Below are 19291 nucleotides of genomic sequence, written 5' to 3'. Positions count from 1 at the left end.
ACAGGAAAAAACAATAATTGGTCAAATTTGCAGTACTTGGAAAAAAATAACCAAACTAAGGGGGTCGCCGTGCATACGCAAGTAATTTGGAGTATAGAACGAAGTGAACTTCTGCATACTGCACAGAAAAAATTAAACAGGACAAAAGTATCTGTGTGCTTGTCCACCGAGGAAGGATCTTATGCTGACCCAGAGCTCGCTTGTATCCTCATCTAACTCCCTAAGGATGGAGGTGGCTCTTTCCATGCTTAAGAGAAAAGGAATTCCTCCAGCCGTCTATCTCTGGAGAAGCAGGAGGGTTTCCTCACCTTCCAAATCATTAAAATCATACGCTTTGTTACAAGGCACGCAAAAGGGCAACCACTCTTTGGTGTTTATTGCTTTGGATATTCTCAGCACGGGCCCCGAGCAGGCATGTTATAGGGGAAAGCTGAAGGTCAACTTTGAGGATCCCTGACAGGAAATGTGCCACCTCTCTCCATAGGGACTCAATGACTGGGCAGTGCCATAGCATATGGAGGAGCGTTCCCTCTTCTCCACATCCATGCCAACATTGAGCCGATAGGCTCTGGTCCATCTTTTTAGTCTGACCGGAGTTAGGTATGCCCTATGCATTATCTTCATCTGTATTACTCTATATCTTATGCATTTGCTCATATTAATTGAGTTCCTCCACAAGCTATCCCATTCAGAAGATGACAAATTAATTCCCAGATCTTGCTGCCACTGCAATTGAGTCGAGGTATTGCAATTGGGGAGGAAAGGCATAAAAGCCTATAAAGTTTGGATACCACTCCTCTCCCATGGGCGATAGCCTCCAACTTCTCATCCAACTCCTTATGGCAATCGATGGCACTGCCTGGCATTGATAATCTGTTTAAATTGGCTTTTAAGTTGTAGGTATGTTAAAAAGAGCTGCTACTCAGTCCAAAATTTGCCTTGAGCGCAGTAAGTGGAAGCATTGAACCATCCCTCAGCACTTGGCTGAGCATATGTATATTCAGACTCTGCCATGCTTTATCAGATAATGGGTTCCCACCTGTTGATAATAAGGGATTGTTCCATAGGGGACACGAGGGGAGGGAAATTCCACTGGTGCCTAAATTACTATGTATCTTTTTCACAAAGTCGCATGTAAATTTAATGATTGGATTCTCTAATTTAGATGGAAATTTGGGGCAATACCATAGTGAAGGTAAAGAAATGGACCTGTTGTTTTCCATAATTAATTCCCTCTCAAGCCAATCCCAAGTACCTCTGGTTGAGATATCATTGTAGCCCCAAGAGAGTGGAAGTCTCGCATTGTATGACAGATAATACAGAAATACATCTGGGACACCTAACCCACCTTGGGATCTCAATTTGGAGAGCTACAAAATTCCCTTTTAGTGTTACTGTTCTTCCACTGCAGCTCTGCACCAAACACTGTCGGAGAAAACAGAGAGGGAATTTTGTATGGCAGTTGACAAACAAAGTTACGATGAAAAACACACAAGTGGAAAGCCAGACCAACACGGACCATCAATTATAGTATGAATCAATCTGCATGCATGAGACCGGTAGCAGTGAGCCTGCAGCTGCCTGTGGACACAGAACGCGGAACATATGTCTGATCTTTTAGTGTGCAGGACTGAAATATTTCAGGTTATTTTCCAGTTCCTCTGGACCTGTTTGAGGTGCTCACTATTACAGTTTTTTCCAATTTTCCACAATTTTGTATGTGTATGTGATTTTATGTCAGATTGTTGTGTCTCTTGCACAGAACCGTGTTCAGTGCATTTAAAAAGTGCCATTTTGAATTGCAAAATGTGTGTATAGCAGAAAATGTGTTTAGAGTTTTGGAGACTTCTGAAGAGGTTTTGCTCTCTGTGTGTCAGTTTAAATAATTGTGCTATGCATGTCATTTTAGTGAGTTAGCAATTGGAAAAAACTGTAGTGAAGCTGAGAGCATTGAAGCCCTTTTGTTAAGTTATTTGAAGAGAAAAAAAACTCACAGGGATCCACTTAGGATCAGCATTAAATGACTAGGTGTAATTAATAATAGTCATAATAATAACGTCCTGCTGTGCAGCTAAATAAAAGGGAGCTTCAGATCTAACTTCATTGTGACTGCTACAGGATTACAGGATAAATCAAGACTCTGGAATTAATTAAAAGTCAGATTTTTACTGGTATGTTGACAAATCCAAATAATATAAATATAAGTTTTGCCTTTGGATAGGATCTTTAATTTATGAAAAGTATCCATTTAAAGTGAAGAAATACGAGAGAGAGAGACGGTGAAAGGATCTCTGTGTGTGTGTGTGTGTGTGTGTGTGTGTGTGTAGTTGACATATACAGCTGTGTGTGGTTATTCAAAACCATACACAGCTCTGTCTGTGTTGACACAGAACAATGAGCTGCTGCTGTTCAGTCAGTGTGTAAAGGTCACAGAGATCAGTGCTGTGTGGGTATCTGTCCACATTATTGTTCCCAAATGACTCCAGCAGATCGTTCAGTCATCTCACTGATCTGAAGTCAGTCTGTGAGTTTTTATTAAAGCTTTAGCCATGCTATAGTGGGGTCTGTCCACCACTTTGGTCCAAACTGAAATATCTCAGATATTAGATGAATGATAGTAGTTAGATCTTAGAAAGGATGCACCTTCCCTGTATTTTGGTTGTGGTTCAGTGATAAGTTACAGATAAATACCCAAAGGTATAAAAGGTAGCACACACAGATTTTCAGGAAAAAGTTAATTACACCAATTATTTTTTGTTTCGGCCTCATGACATGTTTTTCTGTGTTCAGTAGAGTGTCATCAGTCCACGCAGCAGAATCCTTCAGTTATGCAGTGTTTGGCTCCCTCTAGAGGTCATTACAGAAAGCATCCACAGCAGTTTATCACATATTCTACATGACACTTTGAAGAAACATTACTTGTGATGGTGCTGTGTGATTCTCTGTGCAATCTCTGTCAGGCTAAAAAGTGTTTCAGTAACAAAGAGACATTTATTGAAAGTTCAACAGACTCTAAAAGCGGATGATGATCCAGTGAAGACTCTGAGCAAACTGGTTTCATGAAGTAGAGATTTTATTCATCATTCACAGAAACCATTAGTATAATCAATATAGAATGTGATTTCATGTGGAATAACAGAATATATAGCAATCACTAAAATCACTAAACTATTTAAAAAAAAAACATAAACTGATCAAAATGTTTTTACATGGCCTGTGTCTATTTGATATAATCACCCCAAGCATAAAGAAACCAAACTAACAATCAAATCAAAATACTTTAGACATCACCTCCAACACAGCACAATATTTAATTTCTGTACAAACTAATTACCATTAGAAAACATGTTTGACTACTTTGTATGTATTTATTATATATTATACAGCATATATATCAGTGATGTGTTTTCTGAGACTTGACCCAAAATCAGAAAAACAACCTTAAAAACATTGAACTCACACAAAGAGTTTGTACATTGTTTGTGTGTTTTTTGTACAACACGATCTGGCTTTGTAATATAGGGGGAGGGAGGGAGCTGTTTTGCTCTCCATTAAACAGCAGGGGGCGTCCTCACTCCGTTTAAAAGCAGTGCACTAAGCTGTGTCCCAGTTGTATCAAAATCAGATAGTTTTTTAAGTAATAGTAATAATGAATAATAGTAATAGTTTATTAATCCCCTGGAGGGAATTTTACAGAATTACACAAGTCAATTTAAAATTGATTATATGTCAATTTCCTAATTGCATTAATGTCCCACTTACAGAAACTGTTTTTTAGGGGGTGTTTGTGACATTTAGACATTTGTATGAACAGTATAGACCTTACTTTCTACACAGCTGTTTGCTCACACTCATTATTGTTTACTTATTCGTTTCTTTACCAGCTGCTGTTAGTTTACCAACCAAGTACCCCAGTGCTGCTCTGGTTCCTTTATCTTCATCCACTCGTCTTTTCATCTCTTCCAGTTTCTGGACCTTCTCTGTGTCTCCTTTCTCCTTCATCTTCTCAATCAGGAAGTCCAAGTGGACAAGAGTGGACAGTGAATCAGCATTCAGGGCGATCTGCTCCAGTTTGACAACATGCTGGAAGGACTCTTCCAACCACTGATCTTTATCTTTCTGAAGTTCTTCTGTTTTCTTTTCCATATTTTCCAAAAGGCTTTTTGTCTCCTTACAGTCTGATTTACTCTTTTCATATATCTCTTTCACATCTTCTAAGGTCTTCAGAGCTTTTTTTGTACTGTTCACATAGATTTCCTTTTTTTTCACATGAGCTGATACAGGACACTTCTTCGTACATGAAGTGCAGCGGCCATCTTTCATGACTTCACACTGTCCTGCGTACCAGGCAAGTGTACATGGATAGTGACAGTTCTCTTCACAGACGTTACAGGACACAGCTCCTCCGTAATTTAACCAAATTCCCCACCACTTCCTCGCACTGAAAGGTTCTTTAACTTTGCAGACCTCATCAACTTCTACAGTGAACTTCTCATTGTTCTTCATCTCTTGTTCATTTTTCTTCAGAGCTTCCTCAGTCTGTTGGATTTCTTTCTGTTTTAGTTCAATAAACTCAACTCTCTCTTTCAGGTTTTGGATGCAGGCTGTCAGTCTGATTCGTTCATTCAGAACATCCACAGTTGTCTCCAGCTTTTGAGGTTCAGTTTTTTCCAGAAAGTCTGTGAACTGTCTCAGTCCTTTTGTTGTTTTTTGATCTGCATGTTGCAGGTCTTCTGTGTCCTCTGTTCTGTCTCTATGCTGACAGTTATTGAACTGAAAGTGAACAGGCTGATTCTTTCCATCTGTGGCAAACTTAATGTTTGCATCCTCGAGGGCTTTCAGAGCATTTTTATATGTTGTTCCATCTGAGTGAGTGATGAGGGCAACAATGTTGTTCTCCATATCTTTTCCAAACAGAGACATCACTGAATCAAAGATGTACCTCAGTCGGTCACTGAGTCGATTCTCAGTCGCTTTCAGCACCAGACCCACTGCATTGATCTCATGGACTCCGTCCTCTGAGCGGAACAAGTCGAATAATCTCTGACTGATGATGACCTCTCGTTCAATCCCTGTTGTATCTCCGTATCCAGGAGTATCGATGATGGTCAGAGAGTAGGGCAGAGTTTTATCTTCAAAACCAAAGATCTGATAAACGATCACATCTGATGTCTGACTCTCTGACTGACTTCTCTTCTCGTCCTCTACGATCTGAAACCAGACATTGTCCTCCCACTCCACTCCCATGGTGTAGTTGACCAGAGCGTTGATCAGAGTAGATTTTCCTGTTCCTGTTTCACCAACAAGTAAAATAGTTTTGTTGGTCTTGTTCACATCTTTTTCACCAAGAGTCATTCTTGTTAGAGTTCTAATCTTCTCTTTCTTTGGTGTCAGCTGGTAGACAGTGGGAGATCCTGAATGGATCAGAATTTTGCAGGTGATGTTCTCATATTTGGATGAGGTGTTCCTGTAGAAAAGAAGAAAAGTAGAAATGTGAGCTCAAACAATACACAGCATGCACAAACTATTCTTCTATTCTTCTAAATGTCTGATTCTTAATGAACAAAAGGTGCTATTTTAATCGTTTATGATGATCAACCTGACACTCATGTTGGAAATTGTTGCATCAGGTTGTGAAATGTGATTCAGCAGCATTTGCAAGGTAATGTCTTTTAAGAATCAAACACTGAAACAATGTTGTTGTAGACTGGTCAGTATTACTCACATTGCCATTGTAACAGCTTCACAGGAGCTTGAGGATGGAGCAGTTTATTGGTTCTCTGGAAGAAAGATAGTCAAGTCAGTAACCTCCCCCTCCCTGTCAACTGTATAGCTTTTATTAGATTGGACAGAGTTTTTTTCTTTTATTAAGTGAAATGATAAAAGAGTGAAGAAACAATAAAACACTGTCCTTCAGTCTTTGCCCACCTAACCTTCTGTAAGTCCTGGTGTGACCAGAACTTTAAAGTTAGTGAGCGCACAGTGACTGTTTGTTTGCACTCTTTGCATTTTGCCTCAACACATGGTTGTCTGACTGACTGACTTAAACTGAATCTACCAATTAAAGAAAATAGGAAGGTGCTTTGCCTGTGTCTTAGTGTGTCATTACATAGAAAATGGGAAACAGCTAGCCTAACGCTGTACAAAGGCAACAAAATCCAAGTTCTAGTACCTCTAATTGTTGATCACATGACATTCACATACATTTCTATTTAAATAGATTTACATTTTTAAAAGACAAACATTGCAAACTGTTATTAATAAATAAACAACACATGATGCCTCTATATCCCTCCTTCCAGCCACATTCAAACACATTCATTGTTATTCTCGTCCTGTTCACCAGATGGCCTCTGAGTTCTTCTTCTGTCCCACTCACCTACTTGCCCTATAGCCCCAGTCACCTGACATCCCCCACCCACCTGCGCATCTCTTTCCACTCTTCCTCATTCACCCTGCCGTTTTTAAAGTGGTAATCCACCCTAAAATGTGATATTTGAGCTAAATCATATGACAGACTACAATGAAACTCATCAGGGCTGGTCTTAAAATTGACATTCATATCAAATCTGCATTTTGTGGGTTGAAAATGTCTCAACATGAACTTTACTGTTTTAAATCACCCTGAAATCTGAATCCCAATATTGAGCTCTGTCTACTACTACTACTACTACTGACATCTCGCTGTTTTTGCTACACTACTGTGGTCAGTCTGTCAGTCACTCTGGTCATGGCTGAGGCCATGCCCCCCTACAGTCACTGTGCTTTGCAGGTCCCTGATGCATTTTTTAAATTTGCTGAGAGGGAAGGAGCTACCAGAACTGAAGGGTGGAAATACACTTTAACTGCCTTTTCCACTCATTCCTTGCCAGATTGTCCAAGTTGTTTTATTGGTTTCATACCTTACTTTTTAGCCTCTGCTATCTGCTACCCTGTATCCTTCACGTTTCTAATACATTTTCCCCACTCAGCGACACACCCGCTGAGGAACCAACTCTGATAATTAGCAGCTCCATAGTCAGAAACGTGAAGTTAGTGAAGCCAGCGGCCATAGTTAAATATATCCCTGGGGCCAGAGCGGGCGACATTGAATCAAATTTAAAACTGCTGGCTAAAGATAAACGTAAAAACAGTAAGATTGTTATTCACGTCGGCGGTAACGACACCCGTTTACACCAATCGGAGGTCACTAAGATTAATGTGGAGTCGGTCTGTAATTATGCTAAGACAATGTCGGACTCCGTAGTTTTCTCTGGACCCCTGCCCAATGTGACCAGTGATGACATGTATAGCCGCATGTCGTCATTCCACCGCTGGCTGTCGAGGTGGTGTCCAGCAAACGATGTGGGCTTCATTGATAACTGGAAGCCTTTTTGGGGGAAAACCTGGTCTGATTAGGAGAGACGGCATCCATCCCACTTTGGATGGAGCGGCTCTCTTATAAAGAAATATGGCGAAGTTTATTTCTAAAACCTGACAGTCCAGAGTTAGGACCAGGAAGCAGAGCTGCTGTCTTACACACTTCTCTGCACTTTCTTTAGAACAGTCACCCACCCAAAACCCCATAGAGACTGTGTCTGTCCCCCGACCACCTAAATTATTTAAAGAAATAAAAACAAGAGGAGTTCAACATAAAAATCTAATAAAAATTAAAACCAACTCCTCAGTAGCACAAAATAAGAGAATGAAATGTGGGCTGTTAAATATCAGGTCTCTGTCCTCTAAAGCTGTTTTAGTGAATGAATTAATATCAGATTATGATATTGATTTACTTTGTCTTACTGAGACCTGGTTGTCCCACGAGGAGTATGTTAGCCTAAATGAATCCACCCCCCAGTCATATTAATACTCACATTCCTCGAGGCACAGGCCGAGGAGGTGGAGTAGCAGCTATATATGATTCGAGCGTTTTAATGGACCCTAAACCTAAACTAAATTATAATTCATTTGAAAGCCTTGTTCTTAGTCTTTCTCACCCAAACTGGAAAACACTGCAGCCAGTTCTATTTGTTATAGTGTACCGCGCTCCGGGACCATACTCTGATTTTATATCTGAATTTTCAGAGTTTCTATCAAGTTTAGTCCTTAAATCAGATAAAGTAATTATTGTAGGTGATTTTAATATTCATGTGAATGTTAACAATGACAGCCTTAGTAATGCATTTATATCATTAATAGACTCAATTGGCTTCTGTCAGAGTGTAAATAAACCAACTCATTGTTTTAATCACACTCTTGACCTTGTTCTATCATATGGCATTGATATTGAACATTTAATAGTCTTCCCACATAATCCTTTCCTATCTGACCATTATTTAATAACTTTTGAATTCATACTATTAGATTATAAGCCATTAGGCAAAACTTCCTACAGCAGATGTCTATCTGACAGTGCTGTAGCTAAATTTAAGGAGGAGATTCCTTCAGTGTTTAATTCAATGCCATGTCTGAATTTAACAGAGTCCTATAACGACTTTAGTCCCCAATAAGTCCATTAAAACACTCCAATTAATTCAGAACGCTGCAGCACGAGTACTGACAGGAACTAGAAAAAGAGATCACATCTCTCCTGTACTAGCTTCTCTGCATTGGCTCCCTGTAAAATGTAGAATTGAATTTAAAATCCTCCTCCTCACCTATAAAGCTCTTCATGGTCAGGCCCTTCATATCTTAAAGAGCTCATAGTACCCTATTACCCCACTAGAACACTACGTTCTCTGAATGCTGGGCTACTTGTGGTTCCTATAGTCTCTAAAAGTAGAACAGGAGCCAGAGCCTTCAGTTACCAAGCTCCTCTCCTGTGGAACCAGCTTCCAGTTGTGGTTCGGGAGGCAGACACCCTCACCACATTCAAGAGTAGGCTTAAGACATTCCTCTTTGATAAAGCTTATAGTTAGGGCTGGATCAGGTGAGTCCTGAACCATCCCTTAGTTATGCTGCTATAGGCCTAGACTATTGGGGGATTTCCCATGGTGCACTGAGCTCCTCCCATCCTCTCTCTTTATGCACTCATTCATGTCCCATTAATGCATGTTACTAACTCCACTTCTTCCCCCGGAGTTCTTGTGCTTTCTCGTCTCGCAGGTTCTCATGGATCCTGGTGGAGCCTCCTGCCATGGTCCTGCTTGACTGCCATTGCCAATACTGTTGTTGCTGTGAACCTGTCTGTCTGTCTGCCTCTCGCTCTCTCTCTCTTGCCTCTCTCTCTCTCTCTCTCTGCCTCTCTCTCTCTTTCTCTCTGTCACTCTCTCTCTCTCTCTCACCCCAACTGGTCGAGACAGACGACCACCCACGTGGAGCCGGAGGATCTGTCCTAGGTTTCTGCCTTTTAACAGGCAGTGTTTCCTTGCCCTTGTCGCCAAGGTCTTGCTCATGGTGGTACTGTTGGGTCTCTGTAACTAATGTTAAAGAGTTCGGTCTAGACCTGCTCTATTTGAAGTGTCCTGAGATAACTTCTGTTATGAATTGGCGCTATACAAATAAAATTGAATTGAATTGAATTGAATTGAATTGAATTATCCTGAAACCTCTCATGTGGAAACTTGTAGCTGTACCTGAACCAAACCAGAATCTGTATCTGCCAGCCTGGTTACACTGTTTCCCTCCCCATTCATATCTACGTGTGGATTCTGTTCTGCCAGTAAGCTCATGTAATATTATTTTTGTTATTAAATTCCTGAACTTTTCCTTTCTGCTCTGAGTCCTATTCCTTGTTGCCTCACACTCACCAGCCCAGACACTTTAATGTTTTTAATGTATTTGTATGTATGTCTTTTACTGCGAGTGGTAAAACTTGAAATTGAAAAATGTTGTGGAACATTATACAATCAGTGATATGCTCACATTGTATTTCTGTTCTCAAAGGGTCATTTGTGGCTGCCCCTTTAGTGCATCTATCTGTCTTGTCCAGTTGAGACAAACATCTATCTGGAAGGAAGAAGATAATCTAAAAGCTGAAAGTTGAATGAATCATATGAATGTAAAGTAGCTTGTTCCGTTATTATGCCAAATACATTTTCACATATATTTATATCTGCTGTTAACTCCTGAGCTTGTAATTTCAAAGTATTTCATTGTTCTTTTTCAAAGTTTTCTTACCTGTTGATGTCTTCAGAAAGCTCTCTGATGCAGAGGAGGCAGAAAGAGCAGATTTTATATCAGCTGAGAGGGTGGAGGCTCTGTGGTCACATGATTTCACAGAAACACTCTCAGAGACAGAAAGCTGATACCATACACTGCAGTCAATGCTGACACAATATATGTATATGTATATGTACATGTATATATATACACACGTGTGTATGTAATATATATACAATATGTATGTATTTATGTTCTTTTATTTACTTGAAATTATTTCTTGCTTTGCTGCTATTTATTTATTAATCTGTACTTATTTGCTGATGTAATACCTGAATTTAACCTCAGGGGGTCGATAAAGACTGAGCCTTTTCTCATCCTATTCTTAATCACATGAAATTACGAGAACTCTCCTCCCTTACTTCATTTATTTTACTGGTTTTGAAGTTACACTTTCTCTGAAATCACCTGACAACAAAATCCCAAAAAGCACCTTTGAACAACCATAGAATTCAAAGTGCTTTACATGAGTCATAAATATATAGAAGAAACAAGAAATATACCTTAGTGCTTTGTAAACATTTTAAAATCAATCCTTTGACACACAAAGAGCTAGTGTAAAGATCTGAGTGATGGACTGATGTGGTCTCTCCTGGTCTAAAGGAGGAATCTGAATTGAGTGCAACTGTCTGATCTGAGATCTGCATTAAAGTAGTCAAGCCTACTGGAGATAAAAATGTTTCATCTTATTGCATTTAATTGATAGTTACAAGTAAAGAGTGACAGAAAAGGTGGGCGAGAGAGGGGATGACACACTGCAAAGGCAAGGAGCCACCCAGATGCCCCAGTCCTTTAATTCTTGATAAATTTTTTAAGGTGACAATTGACTGATGTTATTTTCTCAATGTGGATGTTAAAATTGAGGTCAGACTCCATTATTCTAGTTTACTAATCTTTAAAATTAGGTATTGTAGGTGAGCACTGACTTTTAATCTTTCCTTTTTGGATTCAAACACAATTATTTCTATTTTTGTTTTTGTTTGACTGGAAGAACATTTTGCATATCCATTATTTATCTGTTTAATGCACATAGTGCTTGTATAGGACAACAGTAACCTTGTGATGTTGTGACAAAAATCTATGTTGTCTACATCAGGGAATCAGGGAGCATGTACATATTGAAAAGAAGAGGAGCCTTTCATAACTCAATGTCATTTTCATATTTCTTTTGTTCATTTTTCAAAATTTTTAAGGAGTACGGTGTAGACTTTCTCTATTTAAAAAGTGTCATGAAATAACTTCTGTTGTGATTTGGTGTTATACAAATAAAACTGAATTCAAATGAACTCTCAGATTTGTGTGGATTCAAACCAGATTAGTTCTGTGTCAAAAAGCTTTTCCAGTCTGTATAGTAAAATGTTGTGGTGTCAGATGCACCACTGATAAATCTAACAATACCAAGATTTTAACTTTTCTACTGTCTGTGTTTAAGAATCTCTGTCAGACTGGCTTCCCAGTCAGAATCAACCAAATATGTTTTATTGACAAAGAGAAACAGAATTGTATTGAATAATGTTCAATAGACACAAAAAGCTGCTGATGACCGAGTGAAGACTGTCCAAACAAACGGATTTCATGAAGCAGAGATTTAATTCATGATTGAACGAAAACTGCATTAATCAGGTTATGATTTAACATGAGAAAACAGAATATATTGCAAAAATAAAAATATGGCTTCTTAAAAACTATGGTACAATATAAACTGATCAAAATGTTTCCACATACCCTGTGTTATCTGAAATATTTATTAGTCACTCGAGCATAAAGACACATTAAGAAATTACAGTACAGTACATTAGATTTAACCTCCAGCAAAACAGAATATGTCTACAGTTCTGTAATATCTTCTGGACAAACTGATTAAAACGAGAAAAAAACATAATGTTTAATTACTTTATATGTATATATTATATGTATATTTGTCATGTATGTCAGGGATGTGTTAACTGATATTTGTGTCAACATCAGAGTAAATCAGCTGTACTGACTGAAAATTACATGAAAAATAAAACATTAAACCCACAAAAAGAAACTAAAGAAAGATGACTTTGTAATTAGTTTGTGATATATAGGGTAGGGAGGGAGCTGGTCACATGGCAGAGAAACCTGTGTTCTCTAAGAGAACCTACTTGGAGTTACTCTTTCAGTTACAGATGTATGATAGGCCCTTGATTATCTGAATGGAATGAATGGTAGTTATTCCATCAACATCACACTTCAAAGAATCTACTTCTTCTTTGCTTCTTCACCAGCTGCTGATTGTTTCTACCGCAGTGCTGCTCTGGTTCCTTCATCCACTCGTCTTTTCATCTCTTCCAGTTTCTGGACCTTCTCTGTGTCTCCTTTCTCCTTCATCTTCTCAATCAGGAAGTCCAAGTGGACAAGAGTGGACAGTGAATCAGTATTCAGGGCGATCTGCTCCAGTCTGACAACATACTGGAAGGACTCTTCCAACCACTGATCTTTATCTTTCTGAAGTTCTTCTGTTTCCTTTTTTAGATCTCTTCCTCTTTCTCTTTCTGCCTTGTTCTTTTCATTCTTCTCTTTCACATCTTCTGAGGTCTCCTGAACTTTTCTTGTCTTGTTCACATAGATCCACTTTTCTTTCACATGATCTGATACAGGACACTTCCTGGTACATGAAGTGCAGTGGCCCCATTTCATGACCTCACAGTGTCCTGGTTTCCAGGCCATTGTACATCCAGGATAGTGACAGTTCTCTTCACAGACTGTACAGCAGACAGCTGCTTCATAAAACACCAACCACCACATCCCACCATCAATAGGTTCTTTATCTTTGTAGACCTCATCAACTTCTACAGTGAACTTCTCATTGTTCTTCATCTCTTGTTCATATTTCTTCAGAGCTTCCTCAGTCTGTTGGATTTCTTTCTGTTTTAGTTCAATCAACTCAACTCTCTCTTTTCAGGTTTTGGATGCAGGCTGTCAGTCTGATTCGTTCAGTCAGAACCTCCACAGTTGTCTCCAGCTTTTGAGGATCAGTTTTTTCCAGAAAGTCTGTGAACTGTCTCAGTCCTTTTGTTGTTTTTTTATCTGCATGTTGCAGGTCTTCTGTGTCCTCTGTTCTGTCTCTATGCTGACAGTTATTGAACTGAAAGTGAACAGGCTGATTCTTTTCATCTATGGCAAACTTAATGTTTGCATCCTCGAGGGCTTTCAGAACATTTTTAGGTGTTCTTCCATCTGAGTGAGTGATGAGGGCAACAATGTTCTTCTCCACATCTTTTCCAAACAGAGACATCACTGAATCAAAGATGTACCTCAGTCGGTCACTCACTCGATTCTCAGTCGCTTTCAGCACCAGACCCACTGCATTGATCTCATGGACTCCGTCCTCTGAGCGGAACAAGTCAAATAATCTGTGACTGATGTCATCTTGTTCAATCCCTCTGGTATCTCCGTATCCAGGAATATTGATGATGGTCAGAGAGTAGGGCAGAGTTTTATCTTCAAAACCAAAGATCTGATAAACGATCACATCTGATGTCTGACTCTCTGACTGACTTCTCTTCTCCTCCTCTACGATCTGAAACCAGACATTGTCCTCCCACTTCACTCCCATGGTGTAGTTGACCAGAGCGTTGATCAGAGTAGATTTTCCTGCTCCTGATTCACCAACAAGTAGAATGGTTCTGTTTGTCTTGTTCAGATTTTTTTTCACCAAGAGTCATTCTTGTTAGAGTTCCAATTTTCTCTTTCTTTGGTTTCAGCTGGTAAACAGCGGGAGATCCTGAATGGATCAGAACTTTGCAGATGATGTTCTCATATGTGAACGAGGTGTTCCTGTAGAAAAGTAAAAACATGAGCTCAAACCTTACTTTGGGGAGATACATATCTCCTATGTCCCTAGGTACCTAGACTACATTTTCTTTCTATTAATCTTTAGTCTCTTCTTATCCCACAGAAAGTCCAATTTGAGCGAAAAGGCTGCCCATGGTTTCGGACTAGAGCCATTCATATATGTAAGATGTATAAACCCTCACGTATTATCATCTCAAGACCTGTTTTAATTAAAGCTATACCTGTGTTCTTTAACATATCATCTTTAAAAACCAACAGGTGTGGTTCTTAATGAATAAGAGGTCATATCTCTTATACGATCATATTAATCTGACATGCTCGTCAGAAATTGTTGCATCAGGTAGTAAAATGTGATTCAGCAGTGTTTGCATTGTAATCCATTTTAAGAATAAAACAATAAACACTGAAACACTCTGTGTCTCACTGTTGTAGAATCGTTAGTATTACTTACATAGTCATGGTAATGGCTTCACAGGAGCTTGAGGACGGAGCTGCTTACTGATTATCTGGATAAAAGAAAAACAAGTCAGTCAAACAACAGGACAACACAGGACAACAATGGGGTTTGACATAAACACGTGACATAAAAACGGATTTAACGTATTACTACTTTTTTTTAGAAAACACCTTTAAAAAGCTGGTTGACCTTACGAGCAGAGCAGTGGTGGGTGTAACATACAGGAGAAGAGACTGATCAAGCAGAGAAACATCCCACCTGTAAGACCATACCTGTGTTTTATAGGGACAGTTTTAAGAATCCACTCATCACTACACTTGCATTGGAATGACCTGAAACTCCTCCACAATGTTGCTGGTGCTGGTGTGACTAGGATTTAAAGTCGGGGGAGGCTCACAGTGATGATGAATCTGTGATGATGTTGATGATGCTGTGTTTAGCTGTTCGCCTCGAAAAAACTAGTCTTTCAAGGCAGCTGGACTTGCAAGATCACCTGTGTCCAACTATAGTGGTTCAGAACAGTAAGTTTCCTGTGAGGAACTACTGGCAGCTTTGGTATGAGCTACAGGCATGGTTTAACACTAGGTGTGCGTCAACAATGGTAGCTGTTAAAGAGGTTAGCATAGATACCGCTAGCATCAGTTATATCAAAAGTATTTCTTCACTGAAAGAAAAAAATAATAACACAGTTATTGCCACAACTATGGCAGCTTGGTGGAAAATCAATAAGATCAGTATTTACATATTCTTACCATGTAACCTCATTTGAAACAACCCAGACTTTATAATCAAGAGTGCCTTCTGTTTTAGTTTGAAAAATCAAAGGAATTACCCATCTAGAACATCTGGTTAAAAGCAGTACCATGTTAACACACATGAACTAATGCAAAAATTTTATTTCACTCAAAATGCTAGCTAGAAGTCAGTTAGCTGAGCTTAGCATAAACACTGGATAGCTGGGCTGATCCAAAAGTAACAAAATCAATCCTACAAACACTTAACAAAACATAAATCACTCACTCATTAATTTTTTCAATGATTTATAGTGGACTGAAATAACTAAACAGTCACTGAAACACAGATTTGGTCCTTTAAAGTCGAGGAAATGAAGAGAAAACTATTCTTAAGAAGATAAAGGATAGGAATCATATACATGTAAGATGTTCAGATATTTTGTCAAATAAATGCATTTATATCTACAACATTTAAAGTTATTTCATTGTTCTTTTTCAAGGTGTTCTTACCTGTTGTTAGTTTCACAAAGCTCTCTGATGCCGAGGAGGCAGAAAGACCAGAGATCAGTGTCAGCAGAGAGGGTGGAGGCTCTGTGGTCACATGGTTTCACAGAAACAGTCTCAGAGAAAGAAAGCTGATTCTCTCATAAGACTGCTACAAGTACAATGTGGCTTCAATGTGAATTAATCAATGATTTCATTATATTGGAACCTGTAACCCCTTCTAAAGGGAAGATAATTGAAATTTAAAAAATGGTATTAGAGTAAAGAAATATTATATAATGTCAGCATTAGTGCACAGCATATAGTTTATATTGTTAATACATATGGCCGACCCACCTTGCAGCTGAAGTTAGTCAAATACACACATTTTTATTCACCTGTAATTACAACTGTATTTATTTGCTGATACGATACCTGAATTTCCACTTTGGGTGATCAGTAAAGGAGAATCTTATCTCATCCTGTTAGAAACATATGAAACTATAAGAACTCTATATACTTCACCTGTTTTACTGGTTTGCAGTCACACAGTTCCTGTGAAATCACATGACAACAAATTTCCCAGGTGAAAAGTGCTTGATACAGACAGGCAATGATCTATTAAAGAAAAACAAGACAATGTCAAAAGACAGTATGGAAAGAAACACATTAATAGGGGTTATAAAAGTAAAACTAAACAGCAGAATAAAAATTACAATGAATTAATATCTTAAGTTTAATTGAATAAAATGCAGTGTAAACAAAAGTATTAAGTTCTGATTCTGAATTCTGAAAGAACAGCCCGTTTACACCTGGTATTAACATCCATGCTGTGTTTGTATGTTTGTTTATTAGGATCCCCATTAGCCTCTGTATAATAGTCTCTATTCTTCCTGGGGTCCACACAGTTTATGGTGACAATACTATATAAATATACACACTCACATTATTCATCTCAATGCACTGACACAACACATCGTAATGCACATATGCTGTAAATAATACAATAACAATGAACACACTCTATAGACAAACACAAAAAAACAAAAACAACAAAAATACTGACTCCGATTGAATAAATAAACAAAAACATCCTCATGATCTAACTGATAAGTATCAACATTTCACCAGATTGCCAACCTGCTCACACTGAAGAGTACTTATTAATTACTTAATTTCCCTTTTAAATAGTGCTTTTTTAGCATTTTTGTTAAAACCATAGATATTATTTTAGTGAATAATATGATTGGAAACTCTCTCAACTCCACTCCACTCCACTCTAGCATTGCTCTGTATATTACTGTACACTGAAATGATGTGGTAAAACAACCTCAGGCCGCACTACTTGTAAAATAAGAGTGTCTATCCGTGCCAAAGGTAAGTCTTTTGTAAAACATAAATAAAAATGTTCACTTCAAACCAAGAGAGACATTCATAGACAAGAAAGAGCTACACTGATATTATTTAATATTCTGATATTACTTGGACCAAACACACTAACTGGGTGTGCTCAGCCCTGCTTTACCAGGAGCAGATAACCATATAAAAAAACTGTGATGAGTTAATCACAAGCTAGACGTTGAATTCAGAGCTTTGTGCTCAGAGGAATGATTACATACATTTACCTTATTATTTGACACTTTAGCCTCATTTAAGGAGAAACATAATCTAACACTGTAAAATCAAATCTAATCGCAAAGTCTGATGAATAAATTTTCACCACAACATACATTTTTGTAAGAAAAGCTGGACATCTACAGTTTTGGTATACTAGTGGTTTTGAATGTAATTATTTTTGTAAACTTTTAGTATAGAATCAAAAATGTGGCCAAAAATATGCTAAAATGATTAAAAAGTTGAAAAAATAAACACACAGAGCACCATTTCTTTAGGGTTACAGCGGTTTAGAGCAGCACTAAACTGTAGGTGCTGATAATAAACAACTTTAATTAAGGCCTGAGCAGTGGCCATTTGGGTATAACTTTCCATTCATGTACCAAAGCAAAAACTTTCCATTCAAAAGTAATGTCTGGTGGCAAGCTCACGCAGGAATGTTAGGTATCTGAGGGTGCAAACAAGGATGTGCGTGACCCATCTGACAACAACATACCAAAAACAGAAACAATTCACTCCTATCTTATCAACTGTGACAGAGGGTGTTAAACCAGTTGTTCCTCAAGCCATCATCACTTTATGTTTTTTTATGTTCAAATAAAACAACTTATTTTATAAATGACAAAGTTGATTTAGTAGTCTGGCATTATTGTATAATGTCAGCATTAGTGCACACTTGGAATTACTTGTATTTTTTTTGCTGATACAATGAACTTCCCCTTTGCATGATCAATAAAGGTCAATCTTATCTCATCCTGTTAGAAACATGAGACTATGACAACACTCTTTAATTCACCTGTTTTACTTGTTTTAAGTCACACATATCTTATGAAATCACATGACAACAAATTTCCCAAGTGAAAGTGCTTGATATAGACAGGCAGTAATCTATAAAAGAAAAACAAGATGGTGTCAAAGACAGTATGAAAAGATACATGTTAATAGGGGTTATAAAAGGTTAAAAAAAACTTCTAGGCTGGATTACTGCAACTCTTTATTATCAGGTTGCCCCAATAAGTCCATTAAAACGCTCCAATTAATTCAGAACGCTGCAGCACGAGTACTGACAGGAACTAGAAAAAGAGATCACATCTCTCCTGTACTAGCTTCTCTGCACTGGCTCCCTGTAAAATGTAGAACAGAATTTAAAATCCTCCTCCTCACCTATAAAGCTCTTCATGGTCAGGCCCCTTCATATCTTAAAGAGCTCATAGTACCCTATTACCCCACTAGATTCAGGTCCACACAGTTTATATGGTGACAATACTATACAAATATACACACTCACGTTATTTGTCACAATACACTGACACAACCCATCATAATGCATATATACTGTAGATAAGACAATAACAATGAACACACACATTTATAAACAAACACAAAAAACAAAAACAACAAAAAGACCGGCTCCGATTGAATTTATCATAAATCAACAAAAATAGCCTCATTATCTAACAGATAGGTATCAACATTTCAGCAGATTGAATACAGTGAATATAGTAATCTATTTTTCAAGAGAGACATTCATACACAAGAAAGAGCTACACTGATAGTATTTAATATATATTAAAGTATTAGACCAAACACACTACCTGGGTTTGCTCAGTCCTGCTTTGCCTGGACCAGATAACCAAATAAAAAAAAATCTGTGATGAGCTAATCATGAGCCAGACATTGAATCTGGATTCAATCGAGAGCTTTGAGCTCACAGGAATGAAATTTACATACATGTACCTTATTAATTGACACTATGGCCTCATTTAAGGAAAAACAACTTAACACTATTCTAAATAGTTAACTTTCATATATGAATAAATCTCCACCTAAATTTATTTGTTTGTAAGTAAAGCTGTATACTAAATTCAACATTTATCATGTGGATGTAACTTTCCATTCATTTACCATAGAAAAAACCCCAGCAAAACTAATGGGCAGTGGTAAACTTCACACACAAAGATGTGCGTGACCCATCTGACAACAACATACTAAAAAGAGAAACAATTCACTCCTATAATACCAAAGGTGACAGAGGGTGTTA

The 19291-nt window shown here is 38.1% G+C and overlaps 2 protein-coding genes across 2 annotated transcripts in view; both read right to left on the bottom strand.

Moving 5' to 3' along the window:
• Positions 1 to 1537: 1537 nt before the first annotated feature.
• LOC127349535 (uncharacterized) lies at positions 1538 to 10121 on the bottom strand. The gene is made up of 4 exons (XM_051375367.1): positions 10099 to 10121; positions 5726 to 5780; positions 3882 to 5467; positions 1538 to 1581 (listed from the first exon to the last, which is right to left on the bottom strand). The coding sequence occupies exons 2-4, from the start codon at positions 5731 to 5733 to the stop codon at positions 1538 to 1540; spliced, it is 1638 nt and encodes a 545-aa protein (XP_051231327.1). The 5' UTR covers positions 5734 to 5780; positions 10099 to 10121.
• Positions 10122 to 11804: 1683 nt separating this feature from the next.
• The window catches only part of LOC127376699 (uncharacterized), a 48997-nt gene continuing 41510 nt past the window's right edge, over positions 11805 to 19291 (bottom strand). Inside the window, exon 4 of the mRNA XM_051423862.1 lies at positions 11805 to 12926. Within this exon, the coding sequence (XP_051279822.1) occupies positions 12406 to 12926 (521 nt within the window). The 3' untranslated portion in view covers positions 11805 to 12405. The remainder of the gene's footprint in view (positions 12927 to 19291) is intronic.

Source organism: Dicentrarchus labrax, unplaced genomic scaffold (assembly GCF_905237075.1).
Source record: "Dicentrarchus labrax unplaced genomic scaffold, dlabrax2021, whole genome shotgun sequence".
NCBI lineage: Eukaryota > Metazoa > Chordata > Actinopteri > Moronidae > Dicentrarchus > Dicentrarchus labrax.
The sequence above is the reverse complement of the archived record's forward strand: the minus strand, read 5'-3'. Positions and strand labels throughout refer to the sequence as shown.